Source organism: Buteo buteo, chromosome 4 (genome assembly GCF_964188355.1).
Source record: "Buteo buteo chromosome 4, bButBut1.hap1.1, whole genome shotgun sequence".
NCBI classification, from domain to species: Eukaryota; Metazoa; Chordata; class Aves; order Accipitriformes; family Accipitridae; genus Buteo; species Buteo buteo.
Window position 1 is genome coordinate 47,132,378 of NC_134174.1, and position 20,683 is coordinate 47,153,060.

At 43.2% G+C, this 20,683-nt stretch overlaps 2 protein-coding genes across 2 annotated transcripts in view; both read right to left on the reverse strand.

Moving 5' to 3' along the window:
• Positions 1-3,464, reverse strand: part of TLL2 (tolloid like 2) — a 99,301-nt gene extending 95,837 nt beyond the window's left edge. Inside the window, exon 1 of the mRNA XM_075026914.1 lies at positions 3,314-3,464. Within this exon, the coding sequence (XP_074883015.1) occupies positions 3,314-3,464 (151 nt within the window). The remainder of the gene's footprint in view (positions 1-3,313) is intronic.
• Positions 3,465-12,645: 9,181 nt separating this feature from the next.
• Positions 12,646-20,683, reverse strand: part of TM9SF3 (transmembrane 9 superfamily member 3) — a 50,878-nt gene continuing 42,840 nt past the window's right edge. Inside the window, exons 13-15 of the mRNA XM_075025884.1 lie at positions 20,295-20,378; positions 20,108-20,184; positions 12,646-15,621 (exon numbers count right to left, since the gene is read on the reverse strand). Coding sequence (XP_074881985.1) covers positions 15,554-15,621; positions 20,108-20,184; positions 20,295-20,378 — 229 coding nt within the window. The 3' untranslated portion in view covers positions 12,646-15,553. The remainder of the gene's footprint in view (positions 15,622-20,107; positions 20,185-20,294; positions 20,379-20,683) is intronic.

The following is a 20,683-nucleotide window of genomic DNA, read 5'->3' on the forward strand; positions in this document are numbered from 1 at the left end:
CTGCCCCTCCAGGCCAACTCCCTCCAGTTTATATACTGGGCATGACAACACATGGTATGGAATATCCCTTTGGCCAGTTTGGGTCAGCTGTCCTGGCTGTGTCCTCTCCCAACTTCTTGTGCGCCCCCAGCCTTCTTGCTGGCTGGGCATGAGAAGCTGACAAATCCTTCACTTAGTCTAAACACTACTTAGCAACAACTGAAAACATCAGTGTGTTATCAACATTCTTCTCAAACGAATCCAAAACATAACACTATACCAGCTACTAGAAAGAAAATTAACTCTATCCCAGCTGAAACCAGGACACACTGCTATAACACCTCAGGAACAGAGCATGATAGACTTCCTTCATAGGCATTAGACAACAGCCCTGACATAGCCCATCTTGGAGGGCCAACTCCATCAGAGTTGTCTTCACCTCATCTCACTTACAGAAATAGATGTCTTCACTCATTGATCTTGGCTGAACTAACCCTTTGGGACGGCGTTTGCAGCAGCAGTGAACACCAGCCTAGCTCTCCTGATGGTCTAGTACTGGAAGAGAAAGAAGGCTGCAAATGCAAGGCAGGGGGAGGAGGACAGACAGGGTCTAACATGTGTCCATGTGGTACAAGTCCTGCTTGCTTTCTTTGGGGCTGACTTTAAAAAGTGGAGCCCTTCAGTGCACAGAGACAGGTACATGGCACATAAGGAGTGTCTTGTTCCCTAAGTGCTCTGCACTTTAGGTTGATACAGCCCACATGGAGAGAAACTGGATCAGAGAGTCAGGAAATACAGCCACTCAGGACAGACTGAAAGAGCCAGAGTCTTTTTCTTCTACAGAAAAGACTGAAACTTGAGAAAGCCGGTAATGGTGCTCACCAGTGAAAAAGGCTGCAGCAAAGCAGAAGGCACCACACTGTCCTCCACACCCAGCAGACTGGGTGACAAAGGCAGACTTAAACTGCAGGACTGGAGCCTCAGGTCAGACAACAGGAAAGCCAAAGCAGTGCTGCCTGGCAGCCTCCTCCACAAACAGATATGTGCCAGCATGGTCAGAAACACCAGCCTAGTGCTGGGCTCCAGAAAAGGACTGTGTGACCTCCAGAGGTCTTGTTTGCTCCTTTCTTTCTATCAGAAAGAAGACATTGGAAAAGTATTAGAGACAAACACTGAGAAGTCAGAATATAAAGATCATTTCTGCGACTGATCCTGACTGAATTGACAGGAATAACACATAAGGTTTTTCTGCCCACCAGGAGAGGAGATGAGGATGTACAACGAAGGGAGGCTGCCGTTGGCAGTCCAGGCTCTTCTCTGTGTATGTACAGAAGTGAGAGGTAGAGAGCCTGGAAGATGGAGGGACTGCAGGACACAGAAAGGGTCTTACAGCAAAGGCAGGTAAATGGCAGGTTGGGGAAATTTCGTTTTTTCCTTTTTTGCCACAGGCTCCCTGTCTGATGTACTAAAGTAAGTGTTCTGCACGTGGTCCTTAAAGGAGCATTCCTCATCCTCATACTTGACCTGACAGTAATACCCAACAGTCCAAAGTGCAAGTGAGACTCACTGGAGATGATGCCATACTTTTGAGCAAAAAGCAAAGATAATGCATTTTCAGACAGAAAGGCCAAAGCACTGTACCTGCAGCTCTCCAGGTCTGAACCATAGCTGCATCACTAACAACCAGTTTCACTGGAGAGACACTAGTTCATTACCATTTAGAAGGAGACACAAATACAGTAAAGCATGTTTGGGTGGGCTAGGTCCCATATAGATTAAAAAGAATTAACACACACACACACAACTATATATCAAAACACAAATGACTTACAGATCAAGGAAATGTTTTGTGCAGAAAAAACTCTGAGGAGAGAAGAGGACTGAGATGAATTTTGGAATAAAATCCACCACTCAAAACAGAGCCCACATACAAGGCCAGTTAAACAACTTGCTATACAGACAGAGGGGCTCTCATAGACATTGCTTTGACAGAGCTCATCTATGTGAGCAGATACGGCCAGAAGTCCCCTAAAAGCAGTCAGGAGAGAGCTGATAACAAGGGAAGCTATCACCAAAGGACACTGAAGAACAGCTAGGAGAGCATTTGGGGGTCAAAGCCCCAACTCAAAAGAGAGACCGAGAACACCACACACAAAGAAACTCCTTCCTTTTTTTGATTCCTACAGCATTAAGAAAATCGGACTTTGCACAAAGTTATCTGTAAATGGAACAAGACTAACAAGGTATCGATTGCCGATTTCCCAGCAGAGAAGCAATTCACGATGTTCGCTGATAGCTGGAACCAAACGGAGGAACAGACAGATCAAGAGTACCACCCAGTTTTCCAAAGAGAAAACCTAGGTTTCATATTCCCTTCGAATTAAGATACTCGGAATGACAGAAGCTCTTGGAGAATCAAACGGTTAAAAAGGGTTACAACGAGCTCAGAAACCACCGAGCGCAGTCTAACACGGGAACGAAAAACTCTGGAAAAGGGATGGAGGGAGCAGCCGGAGGCTTCCTGGAGAGGATGCGGTAACTCGCACGCAGGCGACTAGAAAAGTATCCGGATACCCCGGGAGGCTCGGCGGGTGCCCGGGGCTGGCCGCACCGGTTCCCTGCCCGCCGGGGAGCCCTGGGAGAGCCCCGGCGCCAGCCCGTGCAGCCGCCGGCAGGGAGGCAGCCCGCAAAGCACTGGCGTGCTCCTGCTCTCCGGGGCACGCACCGCAACTTCGGGCCAGACAGACCCGGGGACAAGTCGGAACAGCTGCCAACGGGCTGCAAAAATGCACAGAAAAAGCCTGGGGTTGGGGGGGTGGGGGGAACGCCAACAAAACCAACCGCCCAACACCAGACTGTAAAGCACCGTTGGGCCTTTCCCTGGCTTTGCAGAGGAGACCTCAGTGGGAGGGGCGGGTAACAGGTGGGTGAGCGAAGAGATGGGGGGAGCGGGGGATAATTTTTTAAGAAAACCCCAGGCGTAGCCTCCTACCCGGGGCTGCAACCCGCAGGTAACGGGGGCGGCGGGGGCGCAGGCTGGGGGGCAGCCAGAAGCCCTCCGCACCGGCGGGACTGGGAGCGGGGCGGGGAGGGGAGTGGGGCGGCTCGCCGGGTGCCCGCTGGGGTTTGGGAGGGCAGCGGGATGCCGAGGCGGCTCCCGGCCGGGGCGGGGGGGGGGGTGACGTGAGGGGTGGGTTCCGCCGCGGCCAGGTGAGCCGGGGGCCGGTCCCCCCGCGCAGTACCGGGCTAGCGAGGAGCGTTTCGCAGGGACACCTGTCCGCCACCACCGTGCTTGCAAACTTCTCCCGGAGTTGCAGCCCGCCCGCTCCCCTACCGGCTTTGCAAGGGTCGCGGTACTCCATCAGCTCCTCCGCCGTCTCCGGTTCCCCCACCATTAAGGCGGCTCCCCGTCCGCCCGTCCCCGCGGTAGGTAGAAGTAGCAACGATAACAGCAAACGGCGGAGCGGGGCGGCCCCGCGGCCCATAGCGGCGGAGAAGGAGGCACCGCTGCCCCGGCTGCGGACACTGCGCGGCGACAGCAGCAGCCGCCACCGCGGGAGGCGGGCGACACGCCGATGGTGTCACTCAAGGCACGGCCAGCCAATCACGTCTGCGCCCGCGCTTCTGCCCCGCCCCCGAGGGACCCCACCACCACCACCCCCCCGGCCCGGGCTAGGGGGGGTTGCTGCGGGGGGGGGTCCCTCGGGGGCGGAGAACCCCGTTCCCCCCTCCCGGTTGCCGCACTTGAGCGGCAAAATCTCGAATTATAACGATAAAATAAATAAAATTTATTAATATTATAATTACTGCTATTATTATTTTTTTTTCCCCTCGAGATAATCATCGCTTCAGGGGCAGCCGAAGAGAAATAGCTCATCCGCTGCCGGGAGAAACAACATTTTGCATCATGGCCTTAAAACCCATGCGTCAGCAGAGTTGCAAGAGCATGGATGGAGAAAGATGGGGCAAGAAGAACCAAATTAAAGAACGGGAGAAATTAAGAAAGGTGGGACAAAACGTCAGGGTGTGCATCTGTCCCCTCTCAGCCGCTTTTTAAGTGCATTACAGCAGGTTTAAGGAGCAACTGGGCTGGTTTACTGGAAATTTGGGCTTTGGCATGATCCATATACAGCGAGGCCTGGGAAATCAGGCAGATGGATCGTGTGCGAGATGCTCAGCTGCACCAAAATCTACACTGTGGTATCTGAGCTGGTGGACCTCAGCTGCCCAAGGTTGTAGGGTACCTCAGACATCTTTAACAGCGGAGCATGGGGTAACACATTGGAAAGCATCCTACTTCAGGGCTGCTGGCTTGTGGTGGAGGTAGTCCATGCAGGATGGATGTCTCTGCTATTTACACAGTGACTCTGTGGGGAAAGGGCGGATGCCCGAAGCCCAGCCACCTCACTGGATGCTGAAGAGTCTTAAGAGTCGTCTCACAAGGGCCAGCCAGGTGCTTCCATATGAATTCAACACTGCGTAGGGCAGTCGAACAAGATGTGACAGTCTGAGACTGCAGCACTAGTTACGGGTCGCTCACCTATCCTTGTGCCGCTCAACAGACGCAGCATTAGGCAAAGACAGTACAGACGCTATACTGGTGAGCAGAGGAGAGCTGACAAGTGTACAAGCTTACTGGGGGGGTTCTTGGGGTGAAGTGCATTCCACAATCTCCCTGTGCCATAACTCTTTGTTCCTTCAGCTGTGTACTTCCAAGCTCCCACAGCAGGATCTTCGAGCAGTGTCTCCTGTTACAGCACTGGCTCCAAACCCTCCCTTCACTCCACCAGATGATGGCTTGCCATCAGCTATCCATAAATTTGTCGCTTCTCTTCTAGTCTACAGCAATGAATGATACCTGAGCATAAAAAGGCACAACATGATTGAGGCATCTCCTGAGCAGCAATGCAGGCTACTGCAAACCGTTCCTACCTCTCTGCCCCACCCCCCATTTAATATTGGCTTCCCAGAAAAGATAAAGTCAGGAAATTAATATAATCTCCAAACCTTCATGGAAGCCAAAAAGGCTGCATCAAACCCTGGCAGGAAGACCACGGTCAAAAGCTCTGCTGATCAAACACACTAGAGTTCTCTACAACTGGTAAAAAGCCCATCGGGTAAAGACAAACAGCTGGCTGGGGAGCGTGGAGGAGACTCCCTCCCACAGCAAGGGGAGGCTGGCATGATTTACCCACTTTCCACCCCAAGCATCAGGTTCTCCACCTATCTCCTGTAACACACAGCACTGAGGAGACACAGCCCATATAGCTACCCAGGGGGAGAGGTCAAGAAAGGTAAGAATCAGATGTCATGTATACAACTAGCAGCAAGGTACAAGACATTACATTAAGGGCACTCTAAAAATCTTTATAGCATGAGACATTTTTGTGCACGTGATGGACGCAGTCCTATCCTCTGCACAAGAAACACCCTGAGGAAAACTTCTAACACCAATGTTTTTCTGTCTAATCTTCGTTTTCTGGGGGCTATAATCAAGGTGATGGCAGTCAGGTATCCACCAACACCTCAGAATCTTTCTTGTCTTTTGAACTGTCATGTGAGATGGAGCAAGCTGGCCATTTATTTCCGTGTCCCAAATAAACACAGCAGCTGGTCCATGCTAACGCCCAAGACCTGCATTCAGCCTTTAATGTCAGCAGTTCTGGCAACAGCTGAGCAGAAGACACACTGCATTTCCTCCACTTTGTGCTTCCAAGCAGGTCGCAGATCAGAGGAGAAACCTGAAGGACAGGGATCAGCAGGTGGGGGACTCTGGGTCACCCATGAGGGAAAGGCCCAGGCTACTCCAGGGGCCATCACTTGCAGGGGTGGGAAGAGAAAACATGCATGGGAAAGGTCTCAGATTTTCACTGGAAGAGTGAAACATCCTTTTGCTGTACCAATCTCAGCAAAATGAGGCAAAACCAGGAATAACAAGAACGTTTTTCAATGGACATGTCAAGGTCGTGAGTAGGACTTACTGCTAATACTAGATAGCAAAACAGCTGCCTGGTCATTTGATTGCCCTGAAGATGCTCATTCCAAACTCTCCACCCTTCACTCCTCACTGATGGTCACCAAACTGGGGCTGTAACACCAAATCCACCTGTTGAGATCAAGCCTGGAGAATACGGGCACTTTGAACAGGAGCCCTAAATGGGTACCAAACTTCTGAAGATTTGACATGCAGCTGACCCATCCATTGATGAGTGTCCTGAACAGAAATATTGAAAGGAAAGGTAATTTTGGAAACCAGTCTAGCACTTGAGGCCTCATGGGCATAGAAGCATCTTGCTGTTGCTATTGTTCTCACCATCTCAGCAGAAAATTACCAGGGGCTTTAGGTACAATTCTGGAAGACCTGAGCTGAGCCCTGCATGTGAGACCTGCATGGAGGACAGAGGAAAAAACAGTAGCCCTCTTCAAATAACTAAAGGAAGAATAAGCATCAGCTGAACCAAGGAACAATTAGGTTTCAAGCAAGTTTTCTAGCAGTAAAACAGGGAAGCCCTAGAGCAGACTGCCATGAAGAATCAAGGGAGTTTCCATCACTGTAGGATTTTGAAGAGGAATGTAGACAAACGCCCATCAGAATAAACTTAGTAAGGTAACTAGATCCATCTCCTGAGTTCTATACTGCTCATATACACGCTAACCCTAACAACTTTTACTTTTTCTACATTAGGTTGCTACTTTCCATGATTTTGTCAAAGAGCAGAGCCTAATGGTTATTTTAAAAGGAAAGGCTGATTGCCCCTCTGTGCTTCAGAAGAACTCCCAATTCTCATGAGATAATAGCACTAGGCGCTCTTTTCTCTCTGCTTGATAGAGGTGGTCTTGGCAGCATTACTCTCTGAGGGTACAGGAAGCTGGAAAATAAAAGCTTGAACGCTTGCAAGGGTGGTTCAACAGCTTCCCTGATCAGCATCATGGATTAGCAGAGCAAACACTGCCCTTGTCAGCAATGTGGAGATCTGGGCTGTCACCCACTAAGAACAAAGTCTTTTGACCACATGGAAACTGTCTGTTAACCTCTTGCAGGATAGCAGCCTATGTTGGGGAGCCCTACCTCTTCTGCATACAGAAGCTCTATTATAGACATGGATGAACATACAAGAGGACATCTTACAGCTTTGAAGGAGGAAGAGGAAGGGAGCAAAATAAAATGTGGATCCTTAATTGTGCAATTAGAATGAGCCTGTGAGGGAGTTCAGGGGAGTCTATTACTATTACCCACACACAAACAAAAAAGTTGTCCCATTACAGTAGACTCTGGAAGTCCCCAACATGACAGCTGCTCGACCCTTCTAGAAATGGCTCTCAGTAACAATTATGGTATTTTGCAACTGGCAGCCAAAGCAGTGCACACAGAGTAATGACTGCAACCTAGTGTTTAGAAGATCAGTTCATATCATCTTGGTTGGCAGGTGCCACATCAGTGCAAATAAGGAACGTAAAAAGTCCTGTGAAAATATCTTTTTCATCTAAGCTGGTAAAATAGTCAGTGAAGTTCCACACCGGCAGTGCAACTCATGCCACGAACAGTTAACAAAACAATCTACATCCATTACTGTCAAAGGCAGCCTTTCCCTTTGCAGAATCCCCTCCTGCCCAACACATGCAAACAAAATCCACCCTCTTTTCAAGCCTCACTGAGTAAGATTGCACACAGCTCTTTCTGAACAGCATCCATGAGCAAAGTTATGTGGGACCTACTTAGCACTGATAGAATATCCCTGCACACAACATGTCTCAAGGCCAAAACACACACGCACAAGTTTGTTAGTTCTTCCACAAGACCTGCTTCTTCCCTCTTGCCAACACTTGGGTCCATCAAATCTTCTAATGAAGTGACTGAGGCACCACTCCCTTGGAGCCTGTCCCACTGCTGACTCCTCAGCTGTCTCCAGGTTTACGAGCAGAGATTTCCTTTCCTGGTCTTAGCTCCCCAAACATCCTAAGACATTTCTTCCTCCATGTAGATCACCACTACAAGGGCAGATGGAACGGAGCCCTGGAGAGCTGGAGCACATCTTTCTGAATGCAGAGCATTCTCTTTCCTCTTCCCTCTGCATTTCCAGTATCTGTCACTTCTGCTTAGACTCATTTAATTGCTTCCTTTTTGGTAGGAAACAACCCCTGCTGCAGGTGTAACCCGGTGTGCCATGCATCACTTCCTACAGGCACCACTGGGTGCTATGCAGACCCATCACCCTCCCTCTGCTTCACAACACTATCAAAGGCTCATTTACTCCATTAGTACCGTTACAGGCTTCCCACCCTGATGAAGTCTGTTCAGTTTCCCCATCTCCTCTTGCTGGTTTTCTCCATCTGGTTTTATCTACCAGTCTATTGCTCTCGACTCCCCTTATCACTCCTAGAGTTGACCCCTCTTAGGACATCCCTTCTTCACCAGCTTGACCACCGTCATTGACAAATCCAGGTGATAAAATGAATATTGACCCCTACTCACTTCCTTCCATCACCCATTTTAGTCTCTCCTGCAGTAGGCTGGGTGTGGGTCATTCCTTTTTTTTAATCAAGTTTATTTCATTGCCACCCAGGAAATACCTCTTGTAAGGTTAAATGATTCACTACCCAAAAGGAATCTTTAAACGTGCTGACACATAGGTGCTTAAATGTGTTCCAGGAGTTCTGAAATCTGCTGCAGAGAGAGCTCACTGCAGCCACAGGCACATTCACGTGTGCATTAACAACTCAACATACATTTAACAACATAGCCCCGTTATACACAAGCAGTGATGCTTCGGAATGCTAGAAGCAAGCTACCCATGGTTGGAATATTCCTTTTTGTTCACCAAAGTAGAAGCAGACAGGATTTTAAGTCATCCTATCTAAAAAGGCACCAAACATTTTTCCCATCATTAGTGCAATCCTTGAACTGTGTGAGGAAAAAAAGCTGCTTCTGGAGTATTTGTGAGCTGTAGTCAGAGACAAGCTGTGGGAGGCAGGGAGAGAAATCTGTCTTATCTGGAAGTATGAATTTTGGCTTGACCACTGGTTGCCAAACTGAGGCATGTCAAACTGATGCTTCATTACTACATTTTTCAGGGTTCATACAGGAGTCAGTTGTGCTTGAAAAGCATTGAGCAAAGCTGGTGGTTTTGGTAATCTCTGCTACAAGGTTAAGCAGGAGGGCATGGGAACATCTTTGGAAAAGCATCTGTCAGTTCAAGATTCTGAAAGGTGAATCCACTGGTCTTTCCAAAGTATTTTTTGCCATAGGAAAAAAAAAAAATCTATCTTAAAGAATTTTCTTCTTTTTCCCCAAAGGGATGGATCTGGGAAAGTAAAAACATTTCTCCAAGCCTCTGCTATGAGACAAAGATGGGATAGTTGCATTTACCTGTTCATCCACAGGCATCCTTTACAGAGGCTGGTAGCCTACGCTACCTGAGTTTAGGCTGTTTCACAACAGTGAGTAGAATTTAATGGATCTCTCAAAAAGCAGAGACGCTCCTTCATGGAGAATTGCCTTAGACAAGTTTCCCAATTACAATTTCTGCACAGGATTTCTGTACATAGATTTATCTGTAGTAACATCTTAATCCAAACCACACACCTGGCTATGGCACAGAACATGCAGGTATTTCCTCTTGTTAGGCAAGCAATACTTTAAAATAGGTTTCTTACATGTTACTCTTAAGACTGCTAAAACCAGGAATAGTGATTTCATTTTTTGTTATTTATTTTGCTCTACATACCATAAAAAAGTGTAGTACATTTCAAATTCAGACAAAGGCGGGTGATTGATCACTGTCTGGTAGCAAGATAAACAGATAAAAAAAGTTCTCAACAAAAATCAACTTTTAGCTAAGCAATTCAAATTACTAAAAATGACTCTGCAGAGTCCAAATGCAGAACGTAACCTAATAGCATCTCTTCAACATTTCATGTCTCCAACTCTTGCAGGTGAATGGGTGTCTGTCTCTGTAAAACTATATCTCTTTTTAAAACAAACAGTAGGTAATATTCACTAATTCACCTGCCAACTTCTGGCCAGACATTAGGAGGGAAATGAGGAGAAAATTTCCATCCCTTTCTTGTAGCTACTCCTCTGTAGCAAAGCAAGAAAAGCCTTACGCTAAGCTAATAACATAATCCCTTTTTTCTCAGCCCAATAAAGTGATATGGCTAAACCAAGGCTAGTGATTCAGAATGAAAAAAATAGCATAAAATGAACTCAAAGGAAGCATTATATCTCTAGGAGCCCAGAAAACCACCATGCTTTGTCTAGTGCTTTAGTACATCACACTACTCCAAAATTCCTGAGACAAACCTTTGGGAAATGAGAAGGAGCAGGCACAAAAGCTTTCCTGAGTTCAGTATCGCATGATGTTCTCAGCAATGGTTGGAAGCTTCTCAGGAGTTAGCTACTACAGCTCTCAAAACTTTTCAGAAACCAAGTAAGAGCTTGCAACACATAGCCTTCAGAAAAAAGAAAAAAAAAAAAATCACAGTGGGGTGCCTAACTGTAGCATGTTTTTCTAGGTTGGTCAGCTTGTTAGAACTAGTAGAGACTGAACTTTTTGGCCTAGTCCCAGCATAGCATTTCAAGTTTATAGGCCTTAGGTCTATGCTTTGGTGAACTGGAATCTATCAAGGTAACAACTGCATTATACGGGTAAGCATTTCTCACAATACTAGAAGAGAAAACCCTAAAATAAAAGTTCTGTAAAATTAGGTATTTTGTTTGTTGCACATAAACTCCCAATTCTAAAAATGCATGTATTTTCTGGAATGCTGTAGTCATGCGATGCCAGCTGAAGGACAAGTATGAACTTGCATAGTTATGTTTTGCAATGCTCCAAGCACAAGGTCTTGAAGGAGGTCTCCTGTCTAGAACATAAGGAAAGTTCCTATGGGTTTGGTTTTCATAAGACATGAAGCCTCAGCATGGTAGAACCTCCAGAGATATTCAACATATAGTTCTGCATTGTATTACTAGGAGCTGGCAAGAAAATTAACCTATCAACAAGCCAAAAATGCTGGTAGCAACTAGCATCATCTCTGTTGCTTAGGACAGATGAATCCTTGGTTTATTGCAAAAGCCTCGCACCGTGGCAAATACACTGATGAAAACAAGAAGACTGTAACTGGTACGGGATTGGGGACAATACTGCAACAGCAAATTTGTCTCCAGAGGCCTGCCTTTGAAATAGGTCCATCCACCAGCTAAAACAACTTTTTGTTATCCTTTTCCCAGTTTTCTGCCCTTTCAAGCATTTCTCTCCAAGAACTGCTTGAATTTACTGAAACCACATGAAGGCTTCCAAATTCATGTGTTCTCCCACCTTCCCCCCTCTGCCATGCCATAACCCCAAAATTGGAGAAAAATTTCAGAACCACAGAACTAGTTATAAAAGTAAATACTGTAACAAACAGCCCTTCCCCCAACTGAAAAAGCACCTCTTGGATCAAACTGCGAGATGTGAGTAGCTACTTCTAGAACTTGCATGCAGATGGCTCCTTAGAAAATCAGGAGAATTTTCTTGCTGAAGCTATTTAGCAAAAAGCAAACGTTCCTTTGCAAGGCTTTGGAAAACAAATGGCACCAAAGCTTTTTTTTTTTTTTTTGACAAAAGATGCTCCTTAAGAATGCAAGCCATAAATGTGCTGCTTCAAAATTTTAAAGTGCGGCTTTATTCCAACTGAAGTCCAACAATAGCAGGGGCTTTCATGACTTCAGTGCTAGCACTGGTAAGATACACTTGTTTTAGACAGCAACAGTGCTAATAGCCATCACAAGGCTACTGCTACCATAGTGCATTTAGCTAGGACAGATCCAAAGGATCCAAAAATGGAATCCTCCTCCAACCTACAGTTCCAACCAACTCTTAAAATGAAACACAAGCTGCAGTGTTAATTCAAGAGGATCCCTCAACTCTAGCTCCAACCATTGTTTGCTTGTCCACAGACTGGAGAGGAGACTTGGTTTTTCCTTGGCTTATACTTTTCAGACACATTCCAGTGGAGAAATTGCTGATGCACTCAGTTATGCAATTTTGCAGGCTTCATCGAAGCTGTGTATGTATACTTCATTGAGCAAATTTGGCTAGATGCTGGTGATACTGAAGCCAGAGCAAAATGTAACCTTTTCATTTGTGTCACCTCTGCAGCAATGACAGTGGTAAAAATGTGCTATTGATTTTACCCAGTTTTAGCACCAAAAGTGTAAAAAAATATTAGGGTTTTGGTTTTTAACCTGAAACTTGTTAAAGAAGTAAACCTAGACTATCATACAGAAAACAATTTAATTGTGTGCCCTTTACACACTTTGGAATGTAATTCTGGAGAGGAATTAATAGACACTGTTGCTTCAAAACATTCAAGACATCAAAAAAGGAGCATAATATAATGTTTATTTGCAGTCTCCATTATCTCCAATCCAGCATTCACCACTTTTCATACATGAAGTACCAGAGGTGTCTTCCATATGCACTCTGCCTCAACTGAAAAGATTTACAATTGTATTTATCTAAAGCATTTGATCAAGATTGGCTATTGCTACACAACTATTTACCCAATTCTCTGGCCTCTGTACCAGAAGTGGCAAGAGAAGCACTGAGCAGACAGCTGAAGAGTTATCAAAAAACTTGAATTCAAGAACCAGAAACTCCTAAGAAACAACCATGGAAAAAGGAGTGTTGGCTGTAAGATCTTTATTTCTTCCATAAAAGAGGAAGGACTACATCATCTAAGCAGAGAGTTTCTGAATTGTATTAAGCAAGATGGTTCAAGCTTATACCCACAGTTTTTGGGGGGCAAATAAATAGCCTTGCCCCAAACACCAACCATAAAGACAAGCTGTTGAAAACTGGTCACATTTTGCACTCCCTCAGAAACCAAAAGGAAGGGGGAAAACAAAGCAAACCCCCAACTTACGTGCTAGGGTGGAAGTATAAAAATGTCAATTATTTAAACACAGTACTTCTCCAGAGGAACGTGCTTGCAGAAACAAAAGCAATGCCTGTACAGTAAGTATCTTTTCAATGTCACTTTAAAAGCTATACAATCCTATCTGGATATGCAAAAGCTAATAATGCTGGAGGATAGAGAAAGCAAGTAGGCAGCCCACCATTCTGTGGCATTAAAAGGTGATTAAATGAAATTCATAAACGGTTTAGTGACATTTCTGATAGACTAATAACATAGCAGTGCTCTAAATAGAGAAACAGACCCATTATCAAAATATTCCCTTTAAAAAACTTGTAACTCAGCAGAGTACTTAATGTGTTTGTTGTGTGGAGATAATGGCTTCTCACTTCAGATTTAGAAGAACATGGATGAAAAGAGGGCTTCCCACAGCTGTATGCACTAGCAAGAACTAGTACAAAACCCCTTCTTTGCTTTAAGTCTCCATGTTTTGGAACAAAGGAAAACTAACTGTTGACCCAGTTTATGAGCTCATCTTAAAATCAGCCTGTACTTTAAAAAAAAAAAATTGTCTTTTGTTAAATGGCAGAGTGTTCAGCTACAGACACCAACCATTCACTTGAAGCAAAACTTAATTATTTTCTGACAGATTGGCTAAAATTGGCCAGAGAAATCAGAGCTGAAAGCTCAAATACTTTTTCCGAAGCCATATACAGCAGGATGCATGGCTTCTCATTATTACCGATCAGTTCAGTAGCCCCAACCTCCAAGCCGACCCTGCCAAAGCACAGTTGTTTCTCATTGTGGCTACTGCATTATCAGTACTTTTTATATAGAGACAATACAGTGGTAATCAATACAAATACTTTGCTCATTTTTTAAATTCAGGAAGTTGCCTTCTTCATGGCAGGTGCTCTATTTCAGACAGCCACACTGATGAAAACATCCCTATGTGGCAGATGCCTAAAATAAAAAAAAAAAAAAAAAAAAAAATCAAGCCAACTGGCTCTCAGATCTGTCACAAACACATTCAGGATATTTCTAGCTAAATACAGTGCATAATTAACAGTCATCTTAGAAAGACTTAACCTTTATTTGCCCATTTATCCATTTATTTCAGTCCACGCTTACCCCCACTTTTCTCAGTACGCTAGCTGGATCACAAAACCAATTTCTCCACAAACAGTTCAGCCAAGAAGAATCTTTTTGGGCTGGTCATCCACTTTGGAGCTGTACTGTACAACACAGTTGTAAGCAAATTCTGAATTCAAAGCATGGGGTTTTGATATTTGAAAACCACACTAATATTGTGTACAGAAACTGGCATTCAACAGTATTGCCTTTTCAAACATTTTCCATTGCAAACTCATCTATTTTCACAATCAGAACATTTTTGTCTGAAAAGTTTATTTTAGTTTTCTGAACACTCTAAAGCAACTATGCTTCTGATGTTACACAAGTGTCCAGATAGGATTAACAAAAATTAAAATGTTCTAAATTACAAATTTAATTCCTGTAAGAGCTTGAGAAAGGAAATAGAACAGAAAAGCATGACATACACACATTGTGAAGAAACCCCAACTTTTCATGCAATGGCAGGCAAGATGTAAAAAGCCACCCAAATTCACACATTTTTACACCGAATCATCAGAAAAGTACTCTGTAGTAAATCTGTACATCCAAATACATTTGGGATCTACACCTAAGTTACATTATTTAATGTTATATACACTTATTACCCCTTGTATAATGTCTAAAGGAAAATCTTCATACAAACCCAAACAAAAAAAAATATGCAAGACTAACTTGGAAAAAAGGAGAATCACTTTAGACATTCAGTTAAAATGTTGGTTTTGTTTTAATCTAGACCTCAAAGTGTTTATTAAAAACCAAACAATCCTCTTCATTTAACATTTTGCTTTCTAACTGTACAGTAAATTGCATTGCAGAGAACACATCCCGTCTTCAGACTGTATTTTCTTTGGATGGATTTAAGATGTAGCTGGATATTACTTTCAAGATAAATAAAGGGAAGTTGGTCCAACTAGAACAACAGCTGATATATTACATGCATATGGGTTTTTAATATATTTTTAAATTATTTTTTAAACAAATGAGTGTAGGGTATAGTTGATATCGCAAATAAACCAAAAAGCACCTGGAGTCAAAATATAAAACATACCTCCTATCCTGGCAATGGCAGTAAAAATCAGAAGAGTAATCTTTCTGGAACAGCATTTTTACATAATTTAGAAATGTTAAGTACCAGGAAGACTACTAATCAAGTAGTTTTAGCAGCCAAGTTTCCCTCTTTTTATTGAATGGAACAAATGCTTTAAATAAACCGTTTGTCCTCTTCACTGAAGAGAGCTAGTCTATTCATCTTTAATGAGCTAGGGTTTTTGTTTTTTTGTTTGTTTTTTTTCAGGGGGGAAGATTAGCCACGTACTGTAGTAATGCCTACTGCATATAATCCAAGCATTTGCTGTGAACAGTTGGAGAAAGCAGTCAGTAAGAACCTAGGATCAATGAAATAGATGTTACTTTAAGCCATCCACAAAATGGAGACCCATACAGTGCCCAGTGTTAAAACCCAAATCTCTTCTCGCGCTTTTTGTTGTGCAAGTTCATCCCCATGAAAACAGGAGCTGATCCATAGTTCAATTTTCTTATTTCCTTAGTCAATTTTCACATTAGTGTAGATTTTACGAACAAAGGCACTTGTTCCCATGTAACCAATAGCTCCTGCAAAATAAACCAAAAAGCATTGAACACGTTAGAGAGCTGATCATCAAAATAAGCAAGCAATATAAAACACACACACACACTTTAAGAGAGAAAGTCACATAAAGCATGCACTCTGCACACAGAAAATTATTTACCTGCAATACTTGTTCTCAAACTCTAATTATCCATGCTCCCAGTGAATGTCTGGCAAGAACTCCCCTAGTCTAGCAATCTAAATCCATTAAGCCATCTTACCAAGAGGCCATGCTCACTTGGCCTCGATAAATATAGCAGCCCCCCTACTGCTGCCAATAACCAGGTCCCTTTTTCTGAACAGAGGGTAAAAAACATACAATCACCCACACTGCAGGGAAGGTGGATGGGAGGGCGGGTTTTTATTATAAGTTCCATGCCTTCTGGATGAGTGTTTTATTGGCAGATGGCTTTTCCCTTCCCACAAGGCACAAATAATAATAGATCCCCATCCCAGGAGTCTTAAGCTCCAAGGAGGTCTGTACAAAGAGATTAAACTAGTAGCAGTTAGTAGTTAAAGGAAATTGCAACCTGTGGTTTTCAAATTAGTAAGAGTCATGAGCAGAGTATGCATTGTCACAGCACTAATAAAAGAACAGGTCACTGGGTTTTTGATAGGGGCAACAGTTTGTGCTAAACCCCAAATACTGCAGGACTAAGGACATCTAGAAAAATGAAAGAAATGCACTGGACCAAGACCTCTTCTCAGTAAGAGATTCAGCAACCTACCTGGTCAAACCCAGAACCTCAGGTTTGCCAGGCTCAGGAAATACCGTTGTCTTATGATATCTGCAGGGAATATCTTCACCTCTTCCAAGCAAAATAAGAGTAAGTTAGCCTTGTGGAAGTCAGTTTGGCTAATTCCCAGGTTAGAAGTGAATTTGAAAATCAAGCAAGAATTAGAGACAACTGCTGTCAGATTGCCAGAATAACACATCATAAGATATGGGAAGAAAAGGATAGAGAAGTCAGGGCCTGTAACTCACTACAGAGAAAAGAACTCCTAACATAAAATGTTTGGATGGTCAGTAAAGAATGGACTCTAAACAGAAAAGATATTTTTGCTTCCCTGAAGCAATACAGAAAAGCCCAGAACAAAGCTTGAAATAACATTTTTGGTGATTTGGGATGCACCAGACTTGTACAAGATGCGTTAATACAAAAGCCTAACCAACGCTAAAAGTTTTCTGCCAAAACTTCATTTTCCAATAAAAATACAAAGGTTTTTTTGCCTTTAGAAATTAAGGCCGTACAGAGCTGCAGCTAGCATTGCTGACCACAGAGTTATTCAGAACCTGGAGAGTTCTTTAAATCCTGGGGACTGATTGGATAATTCATGAGGTCAGCCATTAAACTCTCACAAAATTTTGTGTTTTAGACCCTCAAAAGCCCAACTTTCATATCTAATCAGGAAATCTGCACAAGGCAAGCCTAATGCATCATTCCAATGCTACCAGAGTGGTAAAGACCCTGTGGAGTCAGCCTCTGTGCTGCATAGCATTTGAATCGGGGAGTTGTATTACTAACTTGGACAAAGTAGAGTTTGATTAAAACAAACACAGCACACACAAGATCAGGTTGCTGTTTGCAAGCATTAAGCGTGCTGAGGACACAGCAGAGGGAAGGCCTGGCAGTTCAAGGAGAGACCCGTACAGCATTCAGACCGACCCAAGCATGGGCTGTGCAGAGGAGGTGACATGAGCTTGGCGTCATAGAGGAGAACATGCAGATTCTTCTGTAGCCTGTCAAGAAACTCATCTTCTGTCTCATGCAGTAAATGGACAAAATAATGGCACTGAACTCCTGTTGTAAGACTTATCATGTTTTGCCTGTTAAAGCAGGCACTGCCAATACATCCAATGCCCATTTTAGTTGCTAAACTCAGATACATTCCAGAACTTGGTCTTTGAGGGTTTCTCTAGTGATGTGATGCCAGATATCACAGAGATTTGGGAGAACAAAGCATTAATTGTGTTTCAGTTGGGATCTAGAGAATGCGTGCATGAGATGGAAGTGAGGGGAAGGAGTAGAGAGTAGGAGTCACAAGCTCTCAACCCCATAAACAAATCATAACATATCCTGAATCGCAGGAGCCTTACCCAGGAAGGCCACAATGGCCAATACCCAAGGGAGGGGTTAAGCCTCAAGGCTACTTCACAGGCATTGAATAAAGTGTGGGGTGGAGAGGGGGAAACCCTAGACAATGACAACTAAAGAATGTCCTCCTGAAACAAATGCAGGACAGTTGGTTTATTTGAATAAAAAAAGTCCATAGTAAAGGGAATGATTTTATTTACTTATTAAACACCTTATCAGATTATATTTATAACTTGGTTATGGCCTATGCAGATTTAGCAGAAATAGACTGCAAGCATATTTCAGCAGAACAACAAGCTTTTAAATAAAGAGAAAAATCCAAATAGTGAGGAAGAGCAACCACAAAACAGAAAGAGATTAATTCCCATCTATTACTTCAAACCAATTAACACTTGCTACAGTTGTGACTTTGTAAGCACAGATTTTTTTTAAAAAGCCATTCAATCATATTTACACTATTTATCTGGGTGCTGAAGTGTGGTATTGCAAGAGGCCTTTCTATACAACCTAGCTCCTAAGCCATCTACTGAGTTGGGGAATAAGTTTTATTCTTTTCTGTCACTAAGAAGGAAACACGAGTTGCTCAAAAGGTTTAGAAGTTCTCATGGGCTCCCTACTGTCCAGTCCCAGAACTGAGATGCTCTACAGAGGGCAGCAGACTTTGTGGATCAAAGCATTGCACATCATGTGGGATTTGAGTTCACCAGGCATTGTCAGGGGCACTCAACCCAGAGCTGGAAGATACAAGCCTACAGAGTTTCCCTGTGGCTGCTTTGGACACTAACTAGTTTGTCTCATATCCAACTGTGTGAACACGCCCATTCGTGTGAGCCTCCAAAGCACAGCCCTACACAATTTTCACAGGAGACATACAGTCAGTAGCACGCACACTGCACAATTCTTTAACACAAATGCCTTTGTTAGACCTCAATGGCAGCAAGTTCCCTAGACAAATGCTTTTTGACAGGGGATTTTTTTCTTCCCTCTACATGCTGAAAATGGGAGTTCTCGGTAAAAAGGAATCTCACAGCTTCTCTTCCAACACACTTAAAAAGACAAAAAGAAATCTCAACAGAGCTGTGGAAATAAAGTTTAATGTGTTAAAGTATCTTCTGATTTTGAGTAAATTTGGATTTTACTCTAATATTCCATCAAGTAATGTCCTACCATGACAAGAAAGCATTCAACAATCTTCCCTTTCCATGCTATAAAAAACATTTTAATTACAGAAACTGGTAGGCAAGCTTGGCTTCTGCATCATAGACATTTTAATCAAACCAGCCTGAGCACTTTAAAAAGAAAAGATTAGAGCTGAAAAGTATAAGCCTATTAAAGAAAAAAAAAAATGGCTGCAAGACTACCAAAACAGCAGGCAAGTCTTGTAATGTGCCAAGAACCTGATGAAGCAAGATGAGATTGTATGAGAGAAAAGGGGAACAGGTATTCAGCAGTTAAGTGATGATTTCCCTCCCCTTTTATAAAGCATTGTGAATTACCCACCCTCCTAGGACATCAAGAAATGTGTACTTTACAGAAAGTAAATTCCTGTAAGACATCATGTGTCTCAAATATCTAACTCAAAGAAATCCTTCCACTAGAGTCTATAGGACTATTCATTCACTGCTAAGGAGGAAAATATTAAATAAGGATCACACGTAAAGAAGCAAACAACAACATAGGAAAGTGCAAAAGAACCAAGTAGCATTTTCTGAAAGTCATACAGCAAAGGATAAAAATAAAGCTAATAGGTGAACAAGTATATTTGACTTTATCAGATTACCTCCATGCCAAGAACTATGTTTTTTCTATACATCTGTCAAAACACTATCTTAAAAAGCAATGAAATCCAGCTGTACACAGGAGCACTCCGCATTCTCCTTGCCTCTGAATATTCCAATACTTACTCCTCCAATGCTATCCTGAAGTGTCAGCCCTTTCTGTTCTGGTCACCCTCACATATACACACGCCACAAGATACAGATGGTAGCGTCATCAGTATTGCAATACCATTGATGCCTCAATGCACGTATCTAGCTCCTTGTCTTGGGGCAACAGTAAAAACTCTGAAACAAAATGCTAGCATGGACTCCAACTTAATTTGTAATTTATTTTGCAGAATTTCTTGCCAGCTTTTGAGTCTTTCAAGCTTGCGCTCAGGGTGAAATTCTCTGCACAGTACATAAATTAGAAGACACAAGAAGTCTCTTATATTAGGTAGGAACCAAGATAACTCTAAGATTCTTTTTAAAGATTGGAAGCTTTTTCAGCACATCTTGCAGACATACACACTCCACCACTAAAACCACAGAGCTAAAATCAGGAACGTGAGCCTGAAAAATTCTCATAGAAAACTGTTAATATATTCGAAACTTACCACACATTATTCCCAAAGCTGTGCTAAATACTGCCATATAACCAAAGTAAAATGATGTTTGAAACAAGCCATACATCCTGAAAAAGAAAGATAGGAATTTAAGCTAGGTATTTTCCCCAGGTTTTTATCAATAAACTTATTTGGCAATATGGTAACCTGATATTCAAGCAAGAAAACTACCACTTACTTTGTCTTGAAAAAGTAGTAGTAAAAGGAGTACATGTAAACATAAATCGCAGTTGATGCCGCAGAAAGAAAGCTTGTCCATTGCCTGAAAGTAAACACACATGTCCATCATATATCTAACCAAAAGGCTTCCCAAGAAGACGCACAATGTGCTAAAACCTTACCCTGAAAATAAAGTGTACTGGTTCTACAGGCTTATTTAACTAAATGTGTACGTTGTCTGGTGTAAGTGACAAAAGCTTCTATGGCAACAGCTACCACTGATACCAAGTGATGATCCTGCTTCATATTCCTGTGTGCCTTGATTTTTTTTTTATATGTGCATACAAGCATGCACAGATGCACATACACACAGAAAGCTCCTGTACAGAAAGGACCCAAGAACTGCTT